The sequence below is a fragment of the Typopeltis vanoorti genome, chromosome 16, assembly GCF_054136105.1.
Source record: "Typopeltis vanoorti isolate ZY-2024b chromosome 16, IOZ_Tvanoo_1.0, whole genome shotgun sequence".
Taxonomy (NCBI): Eukaryota; Metazoa; Arthropoda; class Arachnida; order Uropygi; family Thelyphonidae; genus Typopeltis; species Typopeltis vanoorti.
The window spans coordinates 78637992-78657237 of NC_143564.1; the positions used below are offsets into that span (position 1 = coordinate 78637992).

The 19246-nt window shown below is 35.5% G+C and overlaps 1 protein-coding gene across 1 annotated transcript in view; it reads right to left on the bottom strand.

Annotated features, from left to right (window-relative positions):
* Lon (lon protease homolog, mitochondrial) overlaps positions 1-19246 on the bottom strand; it is a 319254-nt gene that overhangs the window by 274796 nt on the left and 25212 nt on the right. Inside the window, exons 2-3 of the mRNA XM_090406689.1 lie at positions 15375-15463; positions 2609-2728 (exon numbers count right to left, since the gene is read on the bottom strand). Coding sequence (XP_090262815.1) covers positions 2609-2728; positions 15375-15463 — 209 coding nt within the window. The remainder of the gene's footprint in view (positions 1-2608; positions 2729-15374; positions 15464-19246) is intronic.

The following is a 19246-nucleotide window of genomic DNA, read 5'->3' on the forward strand; positions in this document are numbered from 1 at the left end:
TGAACTCGTTTTTCTACAAGAGGGAAGAACATTTGATAACATTTAGGAGTGGTAACAACAGTTCACAAATAGACTACATTTTGACCAAGAAAACATCTTAAGGTTGTGACAAATTGTAAAGTAATTCCAACAGATCAAGTGGCACAGCAACACCGACTGCTGTGCACAGACTTTAAAATAAGATCGAAGATAAGAACCTCTGGAAGCCATGGGATGAAGACAATTAAGTGGTTTTGCTTAAAAGAAGAGAGTGTGAGGAATCGTTTTAGGGAGAGGGTGTTAGAGAGGATTTCGGATGGACTGGAAAGTGTACAAGATTGGTGGAAACATAATTCAAAAGTAATCCTGAGCTGTGCAATCGAAGTGCTTGGTGAGACATCTGGAAAGATTAGAGAGCAGAAAGAGGGTTGGTGGTGGAATAATAATATACAAGTAGCAGTGACAGCTAAGAGGAAGGCAAAGCAGAAGTGGGATGAGTCAAGAGTGGAAGAGGATAGAGAGGTGTACAGAGAGAGAAAGCAAGAAGCCAAGAGAGTTGTGGCACAGGCGAAGGCCATGGCATATCAAGATCTGTATGATCAATTAGAAATAAAGGAAGGACAGAGAAAAATTTACCAACTAGCGAAATGCAGAAATAAAGCAGCAAAGGACATCTTACATGTGAGGCAGATCAAAGATGCTGAAGGAAGAGTATTATGGAGGGATGTGGACATAAGAAACAGATGGAGAATATACTTTGAGGGACTTTTCAATGAGGAAAATGCAAGGACTCACAGAGAAGATGGGCAGCCTTCTGAGGGGATGGTGCAGAACATCAGTAGAGTGAAAGTGACGGAGGCCATGAAGAGGATGAGGAACGGAAAATCAGTGGGTCCTGATAGGATTCATGAAAGTTTGCCAACAGGAAAATATACCTGAGGAATGGAGGGAGAGTACACTTGTTCCCATCTACAAGGGTAAAGGGGATGGACAAGACTGTAAAAATTACAGAGGAATAAAGTTGATGTCTCACACAATGAAAATCCTAGAAAGGGTTCTTGATGGAAAATTGAGGAAGGAGGTGGAGATTGCAAAGGAACAATTTGGCTTCATGCCTGGTAGATCAACAACAGATGCTATCTTTGGGTTACGGCAGATGATGGAAAAGTTTCGAGAGAAACAACGGGAGTTACATCTGGCATTTATTGATCTGGAGAAAGCATAGGATAGAGTGCCAAGGCAAGAGGTCTGGAGGTGTCTGAGGGAGAAGAAGGTTCCGGAGAAATATGTCAGGTTGATGCAGAAGATGTACATCAATGTGAAGACAAGTGTTCGGACCTTTCTGGGACAGACAGAAAGTTTTCAAGTAACAGTTGGCTTGCATCAAGGGTCAGCATTAAGTCCATTTCTGTTTAATATTGTGATGGAGGTGGTGACTGAAGAGGTGAGAGAAGATGCACCTTGGACAATGCTGTATGCAGATGACATCTTGCTATGTGCAGATTCAAGAGAAGAAGCGGGAAATAAACTGGAAAGATGGAGAAAAGTACCGGAAGGGAGCGGTATGAGACTGAGCAGAAGTAAGACAGAGTATATGCGTTGCACAGTGGGCGGCGGACAGGAGACAGATCTGGAGCTGGAAGGAAATGTCATCAGGAAGGAGAGGGGCTTTAGATACTTAGGTTCAACAGTGGAAGAAGATGGAGGAGCTGAGAAGGAAGTGGGATGCAGGATACAAGCGGGTTGGAGGAACTGGAGGGAGATGGCTGGAGTGTTATGTGATAAGAGGGAGCTGATCAATCTGAAAAGCGAAATCTATAGGACAGTAGTGAGGCCAGCTATGAGACTTGTATGCTATAGAAACTGTGGCTGTGAGGAAAAATAGCATCAGCAGGATGGAAGTAGCAGAGATGAGTATGATTAGGTGGATGTGCGGTGTGACCAGAAAGGATTGTCTGAGAAATGACTATGTGAGGGGAACCATGAAAGTTACGAACTTAGGAGCGAAGATACAGGAGGCAAGGGTGAGATGGTTTGGTCATGTGATGAGGAGGGAGGACGAATATGTGAGAAGAAGGGTCATGCAGATGGATGTGCAAGGAAGGAGGAAGCATGGGCAGCCAAAGAAGAGATGGAGGGAGCTGGTAGAAGAGGACTTGAGGATGAAGAACTTGGATATGATGAACAGCCCAAGACAGGAGGATGTGGAGGAGACTCATCATCAACAGTGACCCCACTTAAGTAGGAGAAGCTGCAGAAGAAGAAGAAGAAGAAGATGCTTTATATCCTACCATCTGAAAATAGTTATCTCCAAAAATCCTGCATGCAGTATTTCATTGGCGTATTCCAGAAAGACTATGGATTCTGAACACAAATATGTTATCAAGAAAAGGTTTAAAATACTTTACATAATTAAGAAACCAAAGTCTAATTCATGTAACAAGCAAAAGCTCCCATTTATTTCCAATGAAACACAGAGGGTTTTAATTCTGCTTAAAGACATTAAGGAATTGCATTTGTACTAACAACCAACAGCTTGGGAAAGCATAAGGTTTTAAAAATAATAATAAATAAGCTTCCAATACCTGAGGAAATTAAATTCAGAATCTGCAATAATCAGTATACATACCTTCTATGTGCCATAAGAATCATCCTTAATTTATTCCCAAGGTCTTGCATTTCGTGGATCTGTACAAATGTTCCTATTTGATATATATAATCCAGCTGCTCAACTACTTCTGCTTCATTGCTTATAAAGATATAAAATGATTATTACTAATTTAGCTAAAAAGCAATGAAATTCAAAAATGCTGTTATCATTAAAAGGCATTTCCAAGGATGTTGAAGCCTCATCATGCGAAGCTCACACTAACTTTATTCACACACTTTCAATAATACTTCTTAAATTTATTCAATGAAAAAGCACTTGTGATCAATTCTGGCAATCCAAATTCCACTCATTCACTACTCTTCAAGCAAAAAATTTAATACTTATGCTATTGCTAATCAACACTTATACAATTTGTAAGAGTGACACTTGTTAAAGATGCATTTTGAAAAATTTCTTCTACATCTACTCTAAAAACCCATTTAGCAATCAATATTTTTATGATATCTACTCTTTTCTGCCTGTCAGCTAAACTCAGTTAACAGACAAATCTTTTGCCTATTCTCACAGAAAGCACTCCACAGAGCAGTCACCATATCTGTACCCAATAATACAGATGTGGTCATATGCCTTATAAAGAGCAATAACTTCTTATCCCTGCTTGTCATTGTGTTTCTTAACATCTAAGCAATTCCCTTATCGTCTTTGCCCAGTTCTGTAATATGTCCTCTGGAATTGCAGTAGAGCTCTATTAGTTCCCATTTATAAAAAAGGAGAATTACAGAGGAATTTCTCTACTAACTGTTCCAGGCAAGATTTACAAACCATACTCAAGAAGAAACTAAGAAATACTGTTGGAAGAGAAACTGAATTTAGGCCAAACAGAGATTGTCAAGATCAGATTTTCACTATGACATATAGTTCAGAAATCTTGAGAATATAACAAGGATTTATGTTTTGTAGATCTGGAAAAAGCATACGACGGAGATGCAGAGAAAAACTTTTCAAAACACTACAATTATATAAAATGAATTAAAAGTAGAGGAAAACTCGCAAAACAACTTTCTAAATGCCAGAATGAGAATTAAACAATGGCAGACAATTCTAAAACGCGCAACCTAATTAGTAATTACGATAACTAAAAAAAGCTAAATAATTTCCTAACATATTTAAAAAATAAATTAATAAAAATTACACAAATATATACATAGACAAAATAAAGTTGGAAAAGATTATCAGATTTAAAACTTTAATAAAGTTTTTTTAAGTGAGTTTTCCTCCATTTTATAATTCTCTTCATTTTTCCAACTCATGGTATTTCATTATTGAAACTACATTATATATACATAGATATACATACATGCATACATACACTGCTTGGAAAGAAGTCAATGGACACCATAGTGTGAGGAACAAACAGTCATGGCACCCACCTTAAGCCGATATAGGATACTCATGCTGTTGCCAATCAGATGTAGGACTGCATCAATCCTGTGGGACATACTTTCCACAAACGCAACATAGCAATCAATGGGAATTTTTGACTTCTTCCTGTAAGAACGTAATGAGTTCCTGAACTGTTGTGGAACAGATGTCCTTGATTTCACCTGATGCTCTAGTTCATCCCATAGATGTTCAATAGGATTGAGATCAGGGCTCTGTGCAGGCCAGTCAAGTATGGTGATATTCATGTCCATAAACCATTCAGTTAGAACAGCAGCCTTATGACACAGCACACTATCTTGCTGAAAGAAACAATGATCAGTAGAAATGCCACAAAGTATTAAGCACTGCACTGTCCAGATACCTCTCGGAGTTCAATGTTCATGGCACCACAAACAGCAATCTGAGGCCAAACCAGGAAAAATAGGACCATACCATCACACTGCTACTTCCAAATTTCATAGTTGAGTTATGCACTTTTGTAAGAGATGTTCACTTGGCATCCACCACACCAACTCCTTTCTCGCTCTGTAATACAGCTTTCCAAGCTTCCATATCCCATTATACATGCTATTTGCACCACTGAAGATAATGCTGCATGTTGGATCAGGTAATGTGGAGCTTGCATATTGAGGTCCAACCATAGAAATGTATACTGTGAGTCTCAGTTCTGAATGTTTTTGTGCAGATTCATGTTCTAGTTGATGCCCGGAACTCTGCATTCAACATGTTGGCTGATGAATGGCAGTTTTTACATATGATCTTTTGTACCACTCTACGGTCATGTTCGGTGAGTCATTCGCTGCAGTTAGCATTTGCAGGTGGCTACCTGTGCTTTCATCTCAGTATGGTATCACTGACTGTTGACCTGGGATGGCCCAATTTGTCAAACAGATAGGCCTGCAACTGGCATCCTATCACAATGCCTCTTTCAAACTCCGTCAGTTCCTTTTTCACAGACATTTCACCTGGACACAGTTGCACTGACTCAAGAGCATCATATTCCTCCAATTTATACTATAAACACGTGACTTTACATGCATGATGCACCTTGCCTGTGGGGGGGATGTCTGTTGACTTCTTTCAAAGCAGGGTATGTACTACAATTATATATCTACATAGACTATGTATTGCTATACAATTAAAAAAGCACTACATAGTCTATATTTAAGTTGTAAGTCATCAAGCAGAAATGAAGAAAATACAGGAAGATGGTTTCATGTAAAATCAAGCACAAGACAAGAGTTTTAACTCATGTTGAACTTGAGGTTTGAAAAATGAAACAGATTACAGTTAATTGTTAGGTATATACCCTTTATCATTACTGTTGTAGTAGTGCTAGATAGCTGATGTAATTTAATGATGTATCACTGTACATAATTATTCTTTCATATGCTCCAGTGTTGATGCATAAATAAACTGCTGTGGTTTCTTTAGGAGATAACAGTACGATCAGTGAAAAAAAAGGAATAACTGCATAACTATCATATGCATTTTTTTCTTCATAGATGAAGAAAAAGAATATTTTGTTTTGTAAGCATGGAGATTAACTAAGACTTCTTTCACAGCAGCTGCCCATGTTTTATGAGATTGAGAGGATAGTGACCGAAGACAATTCTGATACACACTGATTGTGGAAACATTTGTAGAAATGAAAGATTCTGTCTGGTTTCATTTCTTTCACATGACAAAAGACCAACTTGTTGAACCAAAGTAAGGAATGGTGTATCCTACTTTGTCTGGTGTTGTGGGATGTAAATCAACAATATGTTAAAAAAAACTAGTAAGTTAAATACTGTTACACACAAATATACATTAATCTCAGTCTCATAATATCACATAGCCATGGAAAGATTTTTAATAAACTTACATGTGTTGTATAGTATTTTTTAGAAGTAGAGATGGTTTCCCACATGAAATTATATAACCACACCCTTTTCAAATTTTTCTTCCTTCTTACATGATATTGTTATTTTTGTATTACAGTAACTGTCACAATATCTAACCAGCGAAATCAGTAGAAATGAGCAGTTTGTAGCATATGCTAAAAACTGTTCCTCCTGCTAAGTCATCAGTTAATGTTAGACAACCATATGCTAGTTCATCAAGTCAGAGTGTGTAGTATGAACTAAATATTAAAACTCCTATTGGGTGGCAAGATATCATGTCAGTTATAATATTTTTTTTTTTTTTTTTCAATTTAAAAACATCACCACCTCTCATTATCTTCTGTTTTTTTGCTATTTTCTAGTATGAACTAAATATTAAAACTCCTATTGGGTGGCTGGATATCATGTCAGTTATAATACTATTTTTTTTTTAATTTAAAAACATCACTACCTCTCATTATCTTCTGGTTTCCTGCTATTATTTTTAAACATGCAAACTAAGATGTCAAATTGTGCACTGATAATTAAATTTTATAAAAGGTACTAAAGAAGTTCTTATTAATTTTAGTATGAAAGAAACTTTACATCCCTTAGTGAATATTCCAATTGCTACTTTAGTATGTTCACTTAGTGATACAAAGTTTCTACTCAAGTTTCTTGTGTGCATACAGTGTGTGTGTGTGTGTATATATATATATATATATATATATATATATATATATATATATATATATATATGTGTGTGTGTGGATCTATTAACTGTAAAAGAAAGTAAACCAGTAAGTATCTGATATTCTTGCATATGGAATATTTTCTTTTAGAGAAAATTCCTTTTCTGTTAATTAAATCTAAAAAACAAAAAGGATATGAATTAATATTTTTAAAACACAAGACTATTTTTTAAAATTCAATCAAATGTAAATTATATGTAAATTAATGACCACTAATGTGTCCCTAATTAAAAACATTTTCCCTTAAATAAAAATAAATGTAATAAATGAATTTCATAATGAAAAACATAGCTGTTTGTAATCCAAATTTAATTTAGACAGAAAATCATAACAATCATTTTTATTGACTACTATTATGACTCCAATAATGAATGTGAAGAACGTAATTTCCCAACAGAGAGAAAAATGAAAAAAAATAAATGATATAAGAAATTTCTTTGTAGTTATGCCAGAACATTATTAGTTGAATGAGAGAAAGAGTGAAGTGAACTGAAGAATCAAGGTTTACTGATTTTTGGAAAAGCTTCAAATTTCATTAGTATTTAAATTAAAAAAAAAAAGCAACTATAAATCCTCTAAAAATTATATTTTCAAACTAAACAATATATCTTGCTATCCAATTTCCTACCAATCTGCATGATCCAAAGAATGGCAGAGAGATATATAAACATTGTGCGCAAGTGTAATTTTTGAAAGTAATATTGTGCTTTTCAGAGAAGCAGCCTTCATTCACTGAAATTTTATAAAATTTTGGAAGAACAAACTCAGAAGGATACACACAGGAAGGACTTGTCAGTAGCATATAAATTGTTTTCTCTTTAAGGGATTCAGAAATCATTTTGGGAACAAATATTCAGTTTTATTATTATTGATATTCTCTTTCTACCAGAAGAATTAGCCTTTGAGTGAGGAAGAGTATCTTTTCGTCTATTCAGTGGGTCAGCAATAAACTAGTTCTGCAAACTGAATACTCAATAACATAAGACTGAATCTTATGGTAACAAATACAGAGCGAAGTAACGAATAAATGACAGAAGTAAGATAAGGATATAAAAAGGAGATGAACAGTGCGCTCTGCCAGATAGCTTTCAATGGGAGTAGTTAAGTCCTTCGCTATGTGGAATGACAGATTAAGGAACTGTGGTAAGGAAAGAGAGATCATGGACAAGCTCTTATGTTTATCTGTAGATGTGAGGAGTATTAAGATAAAGCAGAAGCGTATGATATTAGCTAGTCCAAAAATTATTAATATCAGTTAGACATAGCTGAACATAGGATGTATGCTCATGGGAATAGAATATAATGAATATAGCATTTTTCAAGAAGACGACAGAAAAAAAAAAAAAAAGAAGATATTACTGAAGATCTCAGAGGAGCTATGTCTCATTCATATGGGAAGAAAGCAGAGTGACAACAGCTTTCACTACAGAAAGCTAGAATAGATTGTCCACAGGAATAGTCTGTTTTATTACTAGTAGAGAAAAATCCTCTACAAGTATATATATAAATGCACGGCCTGAGAGAAAACTGGCAATCCAATTACAAAGAGTAGCAGGCAGATCATAAATTGAGGGCTTCTCAATTTACTGAGAAGCTCTTGGTGTGTCCCTTGCATACCACTACATGATCTCCCTCCAGGTACAATCTGGAGTAGAAGGCAATGAAATTATAAGCCAGTTAATTGGGAAGCCTCCTGAACAGAATGCAATCACATATACTATCTGATAGAGTGTAGAACAGCTTTACACTATACCCACAAAGTAAGACAGGTTCATGATCACTACAGTATGTTTGGCATGCTTTTGAAGATTATCACGCACATTGTATGTCAAAAGTTTGGGACGGGAGAGAATTTAGTAGGATGTTGCTATAGGCCAGTGTAAGATTTCAGTATTATGCAATAAAATTTTTGCTCCCACATGTGAACTTAGCGTGCATCATCATCATGCAAATTAACACTAAGAGTAAGTATCATTTAAGCAATGACCACTTTGACTCATGGCATGCAGTGACATGCTAATTATGGATATAGTTATGTACCTATGTCACACATGTAGAACTGCCTAGCTCACTAACAAGATGGTAAGATATGGAGGATAAACACAAACAGAGTGGTTATAACACACAAGGAGGGAGTCACATGGATGACAATTCTCACTGTGAGAAGTGTTACAATAGATGACAAAGAGGTCAGAAGGATGTTAAGATAAGTACACACAGAGAGGAAAGTACTCACTGTTGGTACCTAGTCTTCAGGAAAAAAAGAGATGTAGAGATTTCATTGAGACAAAGGAAGACTCAATTCATCAGACAGTAGAGGTATCTAGCATCTATAACAGAAGCGAGTGACATTGTGTTATAAAGGAACTTGTTGGTAGACTCAAGTGAATGACAGAAAGTTGTCAGTTGTAACTTGGAATCAGAGTAAATAATTATCAGAATAGTCTATCAGCCATAGAGACCAATAAGTTATGGTGATCAGTCTTAAGTTTTAATAAGGAAACTAATGTCCTTGGAGAGGAAGAAAAAGTTGTCAGCCTACCTGAAATCAGTCTTCCAAAGAACTGTTTATGTATGATTGAATACTGCTAGGAAGAAGCCATTTCCTTTCCCTAATCTCCTTTACATTAATTGTAGTAAAGAGTTCTCAACGTGTTTGTGTGTTAAACTGCATTGTTTAGATTTGCAGCATTGTAAACTAAAATCTAAGTAATGACTTTAGGCTGAGAAGTAATCTTTGACTATTGTTTGATGTTAAAAGTTGCCGATAAGATAAGAGTTGAATACTGTTTAAAGTTAAGTAAGCAAATTGTTAACTGAAGTGCTTATAAGAAGAGTGTGTTTCATGTTAAACTAATTAATGTGTTGATCAACCTGTCATAGCATGTATAAATTAGTGGTTTTCTATCTTAATGACATCGAAAATTTCAAATGCAATTGGCCAAACATTATTTCATGTAACTGAAAATTTGGACAAATGTTTGGACAAGAGTTTTTAGTTAGATACTGTGTTTGGTGGTACAATATATGGTTTAGCTTGAGTCTGTACAGCATAGTTTTCTGTGGGAAGGGACATGCAATTCATTAGTTAGTGATGTTTTTATCCCACTTGTCTCTAATTACACTGTTTGTTCACAAATATATTACACAGAATGCAAATGTCTCTGTAGCTTATTCAGTAATACAATAAAACTACTTGTTTTTCTTGTGTATGCAGTATAGTGGCTGTTGGGGAGAGTGTGTTGTTTACTGCAGTGAACGTGTTTAAACTTTTTTTTTCATGTAAAGGTATATGCGAAACTTTTTAATTTCTTTTATCGTAAAGTAAAATCAGGGATGCAAGTTATATTTGAATAAATATGGTATTCAGATAGTGGTATGCTAGTGATACCATATCATTGCACTATATGAAATGCAATGTTTTGAAATCACTGTAATGTTATAAAAGCATAGCTTTCATAAGTGTTTTACAGTATAAACAACAGAAGAAAATAATTAATTTATCAAGTTGATATTTTGTTGAATTTTTAAACATCTTCAGAGTCCAAATCACAACAGTAGAGTACACCATCAATGAAGTAGACTGCTGTAGAAACAATTTAAACTGTAACATAAAAGGAACTAGAGCTCTATCAAGGTGCAAAATATAAACAAACCTAATTCAGAGAAGTCAGGCTGTATTACCTGACTTCTTCACTGAAAACTTTGTTTTCATCTGGCCCCAGAAGGCACCCTGATAGGAGATTAGTTCCTTTTCAGCTACAATTTCTACAACAATATGGTGGTGGTGGGGGGTATATATTACCATAGTTGTAAGTTTGTGCTGCGAAGATGGACAGTTAGAAATCAGGCAAAATATTAGCATGACTTGTTTTCTTATATTGCTGTTTATTTGAAATGCAGTTATAAATCACCTAAGCCTATCTATACATAAAGCATGCCTATGCAAAACTTTGAACAAGTAAAATGACAGGTAAGCCTTCTGGTCTCTTGCTAAGGTTACTGGGCACAACTTCTGTCCCTGCTCTCTCACATCCAGGATAGCATCATGGTAATATCACCTAAAAATAGAATGACCTCTTTTGGCATTAGTCTTACTCTCCACATATGTATAGATGATGAAAGAAAATTAGTTCCCACTTTACCATTACACCCTGGTTAGCAAGTGATTAACATACCTGCTCACTAACAAATAAACTGAGTTCAAATTTCAGTGGGCATATATATTTGTAATCGTCTTTGGTGGGAGATGAATTTAAGTGTCTGGTGTGAGACCATAACAGCAAAACATCCATGTTTTGGCTCAAGAGCAAGGTTTCTGGATTATGTAAAAAATAAAGAAAACAAGGCATATGACAAGATGCCAAGAGAGAGAGGGAGAGAAGCTATTCAAAATACTACAGTTGTATGGTGTCAATTGAATTATATAGAACAATACTTAGTCTTTGAGTTGTAAGTCAGCAGTTAGGATTGAAAGAAGTACAGGAAGATGGTTTAATGTTAAATCTGGTGTGAGACAAGGATGTACGTTATCCCCTCTGTTATTCGTTATGTATATGAATCACATTATGAAGGAAAGTGGTATTAAACCTGATATCAAAATTCGAGATGTTAATGTCAGATGATGTTATACTTCTAAATAAATCTGCTACAAGTCTGCAAGATCCCTGACTAAATTGAATAATTGTTGTAACAGATATGATATGAAGGTCAGCAATAACAAGACAAAGACAACGAAAATAGGCAGAAGCATTGAAAATATCAACTGCATTGTGGATGGAGAACCTATAGAACAAAGTAAAATTATTCAGCTACTTAGGCAAGATTTTTAGTGAAGATGGTAAATTAAATATGGAAATAGACAACAGAATCAACAAAGATGTTATGGTAGGAAGTCGACTGAATAAATTTATATGGAATAAGAGAGAAATTAGTCAAAACACTAAATTAGCTGTATACAAGACAGTATTCAAGCCAATTTTAACTTAATGATCTGAGAGTTGGGTTAGAAGTAAAACACTTGACCCAAGACTAGAGACCGCAGATATGAGCGTTCTTAGAAAGATTAGGGGCATAAACATATGGCATGAATGGCAACATCATATTAAAAATGAGGATATTAGGAAAGAACTTAATATTGTTGGCATTCAGGAATGTGTCAGCAGAGCTAATCTCAGGTGGTAAGGTCACTTAAATAGAATGGGAGAGGAAAGATTAGCAAAATAAGTGTTCTTTGCCAGGTTGGCAGGAATAAGACCCAGAGGAAGACCAAAATATAGGTGGATTGATATGTAAAAAGTGCCTTAGAAGATAGAAATATAAGATCTGATAATGTTGGAATCTTGACAGGTAACAGATTGATTTGGAGGAAAATTGTAGATAGGAAGTTAGTAATGATGTAAATTTTTCATGTAGTACTATCATATCACCCTTTGAGGGTATATCTCAGGAATTCGATGATGATACAAAAATGTTTTTTCTTTTTTCTTTTTTAAATCCTCAGCTCACCCATGATATATATAATCTAGTTATCAATAAATCTTCTAGTCTCCTGAACTAACAGCTATCCTGCATTGTCTATACTAGCTCTTATACTTATCTAGAATGAATCAAGCTTTATCCAGCCTGTTGCTAGTAAGGGAAATAAAATGTAAGCTATCAACGTATCATTCCATACGCCTCACTTCAATACTATCAAAATAATGCCAAAGGTGTATTAACAGCTAATTTCTTTTCTGCCTGGAGACTGAGACTCACCAATTAATTAGTGACCAATTCCATTTTATGGCCTTGTGACTGCCCTTTTGTCACCAGTTTCCCATCTGGTCATTTACTGCATATCATGGTGAACAGTTTCCTCTCATCAGATTTCTGTTCAAATGCTGGGCTGCTTAGGGGGATCTGTGCTTTCACTTGTACTTTCCCCTCTAAATTAATGAAACTCTCTCTCTCATTAACATGAAATTCTATTCATCGTTTGCTGATGACAACTGCATTCTGATATACAATATATTCTCATAGTCTTAAGGGCTTCAGCCAGAATTCAAAACAACCAAAACTCCATTGTGCTTTTCCATTTGAAAATTCTGGAAATTCAAGCTTCCAGAATTTCCACAATCAATAGCTTAAAACACTGATCTCTTTACCATTTTCAAGCAGGATGAAAATAATCTAATGAATTTCAGTGCTACCTAAAACAAATTCTTACCTTATGCTGAAAGTTTTTTTCACTTGGTTATACTATAAATTAAAAGATGCCAAGACATTATATCTTGGTTTCCTCCTTTATCCAACTGTAACCAAGCAAAGTTTGGTTACAGTTGGATAAAGTTGGATAAAACCAAGCAAAGTTTGCACATGAAGTTACTTCAAGTTTGCACATGAAGTAACTTCATGTGCAAACTTGAAGTTCTCTAATGACTTCCTATCAATTGCCTTAGTATCCTATAATGCAAGACACATATCCTTATGGACATATATAATAGTATGCATAATGGGAACAGCCACTACCCAGACTGATCACAATTATCTTCTGAGTTGTATTTGCAACTTTTGCTATGCGACATTTGAATTTCAAATTCCTATCTACCATTACACCAAGATCAGTAACCTCATCAGTTTCTTGTAGCATAACCTCCTAATATAATATGCCACTGCAACTTTACACTTACTAACATTAAACTGATAGCCATTCAGTGGGAATCAGATCCAGAAGAGATACCAAGGTTGAAGTAATGCAGAAGTCATATATTTCCCATATACAAGTAGTCAAAAAGTGTCACACTTATTACTAAAATACTCTGGATTACAGATAGGTGATGAACGTTTTTTTTCTTAGTTATACTATAAATTAAAGATGCACATAATGCATAGCATTATATATGTCCATAAGGATATGTGCCTTGCATTATGGGATACTAAGACACTTGATGTGAAGTTACTTCATGTGCAAATTTTGTTTGCTTACACTTGGATAAAGGATGAAACCAAGAATATAATTTCTTGGCATCTTTAATTTATATTATAACCAAGTGAAAAAAACTTTCAACATTTAACTACAATCTAGAGTATTTGAGTAATAAGGTGTGACACCTTTTGACTATTTCCCATATACAAGTAGTCTTTAATCTTGGCACCTCTTCTGGCTCCCACTGATGAGACCTCAATAAAGGTTGAAACCAGCTGGGTAGTGGCCTTCTCATAATATACAGCATTATAGATGTTCATAAAGATATGTGTCATGCATTATGTGATACTTGATGTTTGAGTAGGTCATTAACCTCTATATACAAGTAGCCCAGTTGTGAGATTACTTCACGTGCAAACTTTGTTTGCTTACACTTGGATAAAGAATGAAACCAAGAAATAATTTCTTGGCATCTTTAATTTAAAGAAAGATTCTACTTCACATCTCCATAATTTTGTTAACATTCCAATCTCCAGTAACGATCAATTTTCTCTTCAATGATATTATTTTTAAATCTGGTTTATGTGACACAAGTCACATCCACAGCCTTTTCAGCTTCCAAAAAACTTGGTGTCTGTTATGTTTGAAACACTATAAATTTGAAACAGCTCACCCTTATATTACACTGAAACCTGAGAAGGGTTAATGTTTGATGGCATCCAGTAGAGGACAATCCTCTTAATATAAGATATCTAACTCCCTCCAATTCCTTCCTCATAGGTACTCAATTTTTCTGCATTATAACTTTTTAGAACTGTTCCCCCCCCCCCCCCCTTCATTGGTGCTACTCGACTGAACTGGTCACTGATGCTCCCTTTCTTTCCTCTAATTATGAAAGAACACTATTATCTATCTATCAACATGCACACACACAGTTCAGCTCCATACTTCCAACTTCACATCCACTTCTTTCATTCTGTCTACTGCTGTTGTTTGAAATTATCTTCTACAAACCAATTTCCTCAATTAATACAACCTCCAGCCTCTTTAGGAAACACATTAAACAGATTCCTTCTATCTTTCTAATCTCTTGCCTATAAATGAGACTTGTGTTATTAGTTTTATACTTGTGTTATAACATATCATGTGGAGGTGATATATAAACAAATAATAATAAAAAATAAAAAAAACAGTACAGTACAATAATAACTAAACAAGTTTGATAAAATTCATTATCAGGAATAAAGAAAAAACAAACAAACAGAAACTCTACTAAGAAAAGCAAATACGACTTAAGAAATATGCAGTTGTTCAAAAGAAACACAAGTTCAAAAAAAATTATTATTGCACTCATGAGAATGTGCAGAGTGTTACAAAGTACATTGCTTTCACGAGTTGGTATTAACCTAGCTAATGTTCAAATAAATCAAGTTCTTCATTTTTCACTGGACCAGAAATGGTTCGTTGATATAATCTCAATTATTTGTCTAATATTGGATTCTGTCTTCTGATACAATCACAAAATTTTATTCTGCATGCCTATATCATCCCTAGATTACCAAAAATATAGTTACCACAGAGGTATGGGACAATATCTTTCTGGTACAAGTGGCACATATTAAGGTTGGTATAACATCATACATCTTATTAACAGAAAAAAATGGTTTCTTTAAACAGTTGAGAAACAAAGCAAATGTTTATTAACCTTGGTCAGATTTCCTGATTAAAATGTTTATTCTATATTCCATCTTGTGTGTATGTGTGCAATGGGTTGTAATCAATGTTGAGAGATACAAAATGTAATGTGCAATACTCACTTCTCATCTTTTTTCAAAAACACACCTGCATAAGGCTGATTTAATCTCACTTTTCTACGAATTAAATCAATTAACTGTGGATCAGATACCTGAAATATAAAGGAAACAGTCTCATATATGCTGAAAATCCAATAATAATTTAAAAACAATACTGGTTTGAGATTATATAGTTAAAGATTAGTTTATTTAATGCTCCTGTGAAGTTAGTGATTTTTATCTGTTGTGTTATTTGCTCAGGAACAAAGAAAAAAAAAAGCATTAAGATACTATAAACAAAACTAAAGAAAATGTAGTTTTTGTTTATAGTATATTACTGCTGATTTTCAGGTATTTATAATATTGATATAGTTCCTCGTATTTTGCTGGTATACTGTAATATTTGGTATCATAAAATGGTGCCAAAACCTCTCAACAATAGAGCAGCAATAAAGAGGAATGCTAAAGAAACTGTGAAGAAGGAGGCTAGATCTGATGAATAGAATCATGCTATTTTGAAAACTAACGAGGATATCAAGTGAGAATTAACTTTGAAAATATCTAGACTGTTACAAAGAAAGGTAAGCAGTAAAAAGAGAAACAAAAAGTACTGAATCAGGTAAGATATCACATAATGATAATTAGGTTGGTAAAATCGAGTGTAAAAAGAAGGATATCATATTGTATGGAGATTTAATTATAAAACACACAAAATGACGACTGTGGCACTACCTCAAGTTTACCAGATGCTAAAAATCAAAATTTTAACAAAAAATGTAACTGAAAAACTGAAAAGCAAAGCAAAAGAGATGATAATTATGGTTGGAACAAACAATTTGTTTAGTGATAAATACCATATGAGAGGATAAGAAGGCATTTATAGACATTCTACACCTGAATATCAGGAGTCTGGACATATAGTTAATAAGTCTAATTCAGACTTATTAAGTGTATGCAAGGATGTGTGTATAAGTGAAGCATTAGATATGAAAAGGAATCTGAAAGTTGTCCAACCAAGCTAAGCAGACAGAGAAGAAAGAATATGCAAAAAAAACATGGAGGTTACTTATTATGTATGTACACAAATGCCAGGAGTATAAGGAACCAATGGGTTAATTTTTTATGCCTTAGTGACAAACTCAGTCCCTTTATTCTAACCAATGCAAATAATATGAGATAAGTTGTAGCCCCTCAGATTATTGGCATTAGTGAGATCTAACATGCAAGCAATACTGTATGCTTTACACTCAGTACCAGTTAGGGTACTGAGTGTAGAGCATACAGTATTTTTAGGAAGAATACACAAGCTAGAAGAGAATGTGATAATGATATAAAATAATTTGAGTTCAGTTAGGATAATCCTATGATTACAATATTAATAATGGTTTTCCACGTAGATTTTGAAATGTATGGTGTGAGGTGGAGTCTAACAAGATAAAAGACATAGTGGGGGGGGGGGGGGTTGCTACAGATCCAGTGAATGAGTTAGTGGTGAGGAAATTCATCGCCAAATAAATCTAATTGGCATTGGAGGATTAATCATCCAAACACTGACTGGTAGCAGTGTAATCTCAAAAAGAATGAAGCCAGATTTATTGAGCCTTTGCAAGACAACTTCCTTAAGCAGCATGCTAGAGAGGGAACCCAAAGTCAAAGACTGTTAGACCTGATTATAATCTCAGAAGAAGCTAAAGGAGTTTAGTAAAAGACATGACTTCTGCCTGTAGCTGGTGACAGTGATCGTTATGCACTGAAGTGGCAAAGTTTATGGATATTCTATTTTTACATACTGAACTCTGAAGCAAGAAATTATGATCAACTGAGGAGTATGCCAGGTTCTGCCCCATGGTAGCTTTTTCTAGAAGGACATCAGCAGTGCAGGAATAATAATAATAAAAAAAAACCCATCAATAATTCATTATCTGAAAGTGTCCCCAGAGTTGTTATTATTATTCAAGCCTCCATGGAGTTAAAAGACTCATCGTGGGAGGTCCTTCTTAGGAAACACAAAGTCTATCATACCACTTCTTGAACTCATTGACTGTTTTTGCTTTAACCACTCTCTCAGGCAATGCATTCCACGGTTCAACCACTCTCCACGCAAAGAAACCACTCCTCACCCTCTCGCTCACAGCTTCCTTTCATAACTTCCGGGGATGGCCCCCTTATCATCCCTCCTTCTCGCCGTTCCCCCCCAATTTCTACCCTGTAACTGCCTCTTAACAGTTTAAAAGTCTCGATCATATCACCTCTCCTCCTTCTATCCAACAAACTCTGCAATCCACATTCCCTTAGTCGTTTCTCATAACTGACATTGTATAGCCCTGAAACCATCTTTGTTATCTGCCTCTATACCCTTTCTACAGTTAATTTATCCCCTTCAAATCTTGGGGAGACCAAATTTGAGAACAATAGTCTAAGTGTGGTCTGATCAGGATCTTATACAACGGAATGATAACTCTTTTTATCACTGCAGGTCAGTGTCCTTCTCAGTATTGCAGCAATCTTCTGTGTTACCACCACCTTTGCAATATGCTCCCCGAATTTCAGTTTTCTATCAATCATCACCTCCCCAGATTTCTTGTCTCCACTACTTCCTCCAGTACAGCTCCTCCAATTGAGTACACATCCTCCCATTGATGGAAAACAAACCTCAAGACTTTACATTTTGCTGCATTGAACCGACACCCCCTTTAATTTGCCCAACTGTCTAGTTTATTCAAATCCTCTTGCAGGGCTGCCACATCTGCACTATTATTGATAACCCTTCCAAGCTTCACATCATCTGCAAACAACTGAATATCCCTTGCAATCCATTGACGTCATTGATATAAAGGTTGAACAATACAGGTCCCAGTACTGAGCTCTGTGGAACCACAATTGTAACCTTCTGCATCCTTGATATTGCCCCACCATACGCAACTCTCTGATACCTATCAGACAGCCAATCCTAAATCCATTTGACTAACTCGACATTTAAATCCATGTGCTGCAACTTAAATATCAGCTTGTCATGTGGCACCCTGTCAAACGCCTTTGCAAAATCCAAAAAAATGGCGGTATATGCCTTTCCCTCATCAACTGCTCGTCACTTTATTATAAAAGGCAATCATATTACTAAAGCAAGCACACCCCTTAACAAATCCATGTTGATTCTCATGGATAACATTACCCTCATCTGCCCAACGCTGTATATAGTCCCTCACTAATTTCTCCAAGACCTTAACAACTACTGATGACACAAACTGGCCTATAAATAAACAGTTCCAGTCTGCTGCCGCCCTTGTGCAGCTTCCTTCCATTCCTTGGGTACCTTTCCCGCAGCCAGGTCAATGAAGCTGTCAGTTCTTTAGCACATTCTCTCAAAACCCATGGTGAAATATCATCCAGACCCACAGCTTTACTGGTATCCAGAATACTCAGTATTTGGAACACACTTTCCTCTTGCACCTCTAAACCCTGAACCTGCCCTATCCCTCTAAGCATTAAAACCTTCTTCTCCAGATGAAATACTCCAATAAAGTGCTCATTGAACAACTCTACTATGTCCTCTGCATCAGTCACTCTATTCCCATTTTTATCCCGTAATGTCATTCTTCCATAATCATTTCTCCTCCTACTGGCCACATAGCTAAAAATTCCCTAGGATTTTCTTTGGATCTTAGTGCCAATCTCTTCTCATATTCCATTTTTGTCTTCCTCACCACACTAGTCACTCTTCTGGCCTGCGTCTTATATTCTTTGTGTATTTGCCCTCTTCCATAATCTCTTGTTCAACTGCAGTTCCTGTTTGATGTTGTTTGTTATCCACTTTACACCAAATTGTGTCTGCTTCTTCACTCGTGGAAGCTTACTATTGCTAATAACAAATATTCCTCCACAATTTCCTAAGCACT